The 3806-nt window shown below is 43.6% G+C and overlaps 1 protein-coding gene across 2 annotated transcripts; it reads right to left on the bottom strand.

Moving 5' to 3' along the window:
* Nucleotides 1–1229: 1229 nt before the first annotated feature.
* LOC145548829 (coxsackievirus and adenovirus receptor-like) lies at nucleotides 1230–3242 on the bottom strand. Of its 2 annotated transcripts, none has more exons than XM_081599848.1 (3): nucleotides 2586–3242; nucleotides 1556–1891; nucleotides 1230–1489 (listed from the first exon to the last, which is right to left on the bottom strand). In XM_081599848.1, the coding sequence occupies exons 1-3, from the start codon at nucleotides 2650–2652 to the stop codon at nucleotides 1338–1340; spliced, it is 555 nt and encodes a 184-aa protein (XP_081455974.1). In that variant the 5' UTR covers nucleotides 2653–3242; the 3' UTR covers nucleotides 1230–1337. The 2 variants fall into 2 exon arrangements, with proteins under 2 accessions (XP_081455974.1, XP_081455976.1); XM_081599850.1 differs by having other exon boundaries at nucleotides 1556–1888.
* Nucleotides 3243–3806: the final 564 nt, after the last annotated feature.

Here is a 3806-nt window from a genome sequence, read left to right as displayed (position 1 = left end):
CTAACTTATCACGTTTAGGAGCTAATGCTAACTTATCACATGGATGAGTTAATACTAACTTATCACCTTTAGGAGCTAATGCTAACTTATCACGTTTAAGAGCTAATGCTAACTTATCACATTGATGAGTTAATGCTAACTTATCACCTTTAGGAGCTAATGCTAACTTATCACGTTTAAGAGCTAATGCTAACTTATCACATTGATGAGTTAATGCTAACTTATCACATTTAGGAGCTAATGCTAATTTATTACGTTTAGGATCTAATCCTAACTTATCACGTTTAGGAGCTAATGCTAACTTATCACATGGATGAGTTAATGCTAACTTATCACCTTTAGGAGCTAATGCTAACTTGTCACGTTTAAGAGCTAATGCTAACTTATCACATTGATGAGTTAATGCTAACTTATCACCTTTAGGAGCTAATGCTAACTTATCGCATTTAGGAGCTAATGCTAACCAGAAGCTACTCAGAGCAGAGCAGCTTTAGTGCAGCATCTCTACTCAGGTTAAACTGTTAAAGTTACTGATCATAACAAATCATTTAATATTTTAAAATGGCGTCATCAGACAGACTAAAATCGGTCGGCTTCTGGACGGTGACCATTGACCCTGAGATGGACCAGTTACAGGCTGCAGGACAGAGCTGGACCCTGGGGTCCAATTTGAACCCAAAATATAATTTTATTGAAACTGGACCTCATGTTTCACCATGACGTCCCACACAGCAGAACTGGAGCTGCTTGGTTCTGCTTCCTCTGGACCAGGAGACCAAACATCTACATGTCTGTGTTTTAAAGAGCCTCATTCATTTCAGTACCTGAAGCTGCAGAGGACAGACGGAGACATGTTGGACATCTGGATCTGAGATGCTTCCTGGTTCTACAGGAAATCATTCTGTTTCAGAGGATAAACTGCCGATTCTTCAGAAATTATTCAGGTTTAGAGAAAAATCTGTGATGATTTTATCTAAAATATTATCGATCAGTTCAGCCTCAGACGATCCACATCCCGGCAGATGAAGGTTTTAAATCATTTGATCGACTGCAGGTTGATTCTGATGATCAGAAACTCTGCCGACCCATCATGCCTAGCTCCCCATTAGATATTTAATGATTTATTCTGATCAATAGTCTGGTCCAGTTCAGATTCATTTACACTGAATTATTAATAAATCTTGGAAAAAACTCATAAACGCTGCTGGGAGAAAATGAAACAATTCCAGAAATTTGCATAAAATTTTATTGTTTTGTGTTAAAATGAACAAACTTCAACTTCATGAACCCTGTGGTTATCATCGCTGTCCAGCAAGGGTTCTGGTGACCTTTGACCCCTACAGCCACACAGCAGGAACAAGTAAAACTAGCAGAGTGTATTTGTTCCCTGATCGGCTGCTTCCGTCGTTCTTCAGTCCGTCCTTCTTCTGTCCGTCGTTCTTCAGTCCGTCCTTCTTCTGTCCGTCGTTCTTCAGTCCGTCTTTGGTCCCTGCAGATCAGAACCAGGTGAGTCTCTAATGACTGAAGAACATTTCAGAACCAACCAGAACCTCACCTGGACGAACAACCAGCTGGACGCTGCAGACGGGTTCAAGACCAAAGGCCTGCTTCTGCAGACGACACTCGTATGTCCCGTTGTCGTTGGGTTTCACGTTCTTCAGAACCAGAGACATGTCTCCGTCCTTCATCTGCTCATCCTTCAGGCTCACCCGGTTCTTGTAGGACGGGTTCTGGTTGGCTGGATCTTCTCCCTCTCCTCTTATGTAGAGGAGAACATCTTCTGTCTCCTGAGCTGCTCTGGTCCACTCCACAGCCGTCACTAGTTCTGATTCAGCAGCTTTACATGGCAGAGTGACCGTCTGACCCGGTTCTGCTGAGATTACTTCCTCTGCTGGAAGAAAACAACAGAGCAAAGAGGTCAAAGGTCAGAGTGATGAGACTCCACATGGAGGACAGAGCAAAGGATCTGAGTTGGATTTTAAAAGGTTTTGATTGGTGGGTCAGCGGTTCGGCTCAGCCCACATGGAGGCCTCAGTCCTCGACCCGCAGTCACAGGTTCGATTCCCGGCCTGGTGACCTTTGCTGCATGTCTGCCCACTTCACTCATGACCCGCTTTACTGTCCATCTACTATCAAATAAAGGCCAATAAAACCTTCCCTCTGGGCTCAGGGTGTCTTGGGGGTCGGTCGGGTTTCCCTGGTTATTGTACTTACTGGTACCGTTAGTCGTGACTGGTTCTGGTCTAGTCCAATCCCAGCAGCCAAGGCTGATTGCCCCGCTCTGCCCAGTGTGAGGAAAATAATACAGATGTTTAAATATTTGAGCCTGTGAGATAATTCTGACGACTTCAGGTTGAAACCAGATTAAATTCGGACTGAAGCAGCAGCAGGTCGACCATCAGAACCTGAGCAGAACCGGGCCTAGAACCAGATCCAGGCTCAGGAGGAGCAGATCCGGATCATTTATACCCAGAGCAGTAAAATGTCCAAGCGTTCAGCTCCGTTCATCCTCTGAAAGTGTTTCCTGTTTGTTTACAGGATGAAACACGTTAAACTCAACCAGTTTTGCTTGTTATTAGACTCACGTGGGGCGTCGGCCAGGGAGACGCTCAACAAGAGAAAAGTCCAAACCACAGCTCGTCTGGCGGCCATTTTGTTGGATCTTCAGGTAAAAAATATTCTTTATCCAGAAAATACCAAAAGTAAATAAGCTTTTATGAAAAATAGAAAGGTTTTTTGCTCCGGTTGCTACGGTACGTGGCACAGCAGAAAGCCTAAAATAGCCGATGCTGACGCATGCGCACCTGACGCATGACGCACACCTGAAGACTTGACCTTCCAGGTTTCCATACCTCACTTCCTGCTCCAAAAACATTCAAAGTTTCTGCCTTTTGATTTCTGTCCAATAATTCCTCCTGCCTTGCAGATGGCAGCGGCTCATAAGCAGCATCTTTCATATTCCAGAATAATCTGTCCATTTTAACTCCACTCCTGATCCAGGATGTCATTGACGTTGGAGGAAATAAGCTGGTTCCAGTCCTGAAGACTGAGTCATACTCAGGTTTCCCCTGAAGAAGAGGTTAAACTCATAGAACGTCGTGGTGAAATGTTGGTCAAATAAATTAAAAAATGACCATAAATCTCTCCCTGGTCTCATCAGATGAACATTGATCTGATTTTTTAGATCATTTCAGAGTCTTTGAATCAAAAAGCTGTATCTGCTGTCAGAGAAACAGAATATTTCTCACCTCTCTGGTCTAAAGAAGATGAAGTTCAGCCGCCCAGTACAGCTGATGGTGAAGTGACTGGTTTCCATCCTGAATGACAGATTTCCTGCTTGGTCGCTGATAAATCAGCGGTTCTGGTCTGTTTCTGGTCAGACAGGTTGAACCAGGTGACGCTAGGAGCTGGATGCTGATTGGTGGATGAGTCCAGACCTGAGCTGCTCCACCTGCCTCCATCAGATGACAGGTTGTTATCCTTCGCTGATTGGGTTGTCATGGTGGCAACAGGGGTTAAACTCTTCATCACAAAATAAGAGAAGGTGTTACTAAAGCAGATTATCCTGAACCTGTCAGTTTATTCAACATACCATCATTTTAAGCTGCTGGTCTGACGGTTCAGCTCTCAGCATTTTATTCTGAATTCAAATCTAAAACAAAAAGAATAAAGGTAAACACCTGGAGCCTGTAAAGGTAAAACCTCAGAGTGTTTTCTAGTATCAGCACTACATACCTGATTTATTGGTGATAAAACAGTACATTTAAAACTTGTCTAGCCTAAATTTGTTCCTTAATAAACAGCTC

Source organism: Poecilia reticulata, chromosome 18, assembly GCF_904066995.2.
Source record: "Poecilia reticulata chromosome 18, P_reticulata-male-v2, whole genome shotgun sequence".
In the NCBI taxonomy this organism is placed as follows: Eukaryota; Metazoa; Chordata; class Actinopteri; order Cyprinodontiformes; family Poeciliidae; genus Poecilia; species Poecilia reticulata.
Note: the sequence above shows the minus strand (reverse complement) of the source record. Positions and strands in the feature narration are given on the sequence as shown.

What these genes read in the sequence shown, in the direction of transcription:
- LOC145548829 (XM_081599848.1), bottom strand. Translation starts at nt 2,652, where the DNA reads ATGGCCGCCAGACGAGCTGTGGTTTGGACTTTTCTCTTGTTGAGCGTC. An exon ending in CTCCCTGGCCGACGCCCCAC is followed by an intron (nt 1,892 to 2,585) that starts GTGAGTCTAATA and finishes GTTTTCTTCCAG; the next exon opens with CAGAGGAAGTAATCTCAGCA. An exon ending in CCAGCTGGTTGTTCGTCCAG is followed by an intron (nt 1,490 to 1,555) that starts GTGAGGTTCTGG and finishes TCTGATCTGCAG; the next exon opens with GGACCAAAGACGGACTGAAG.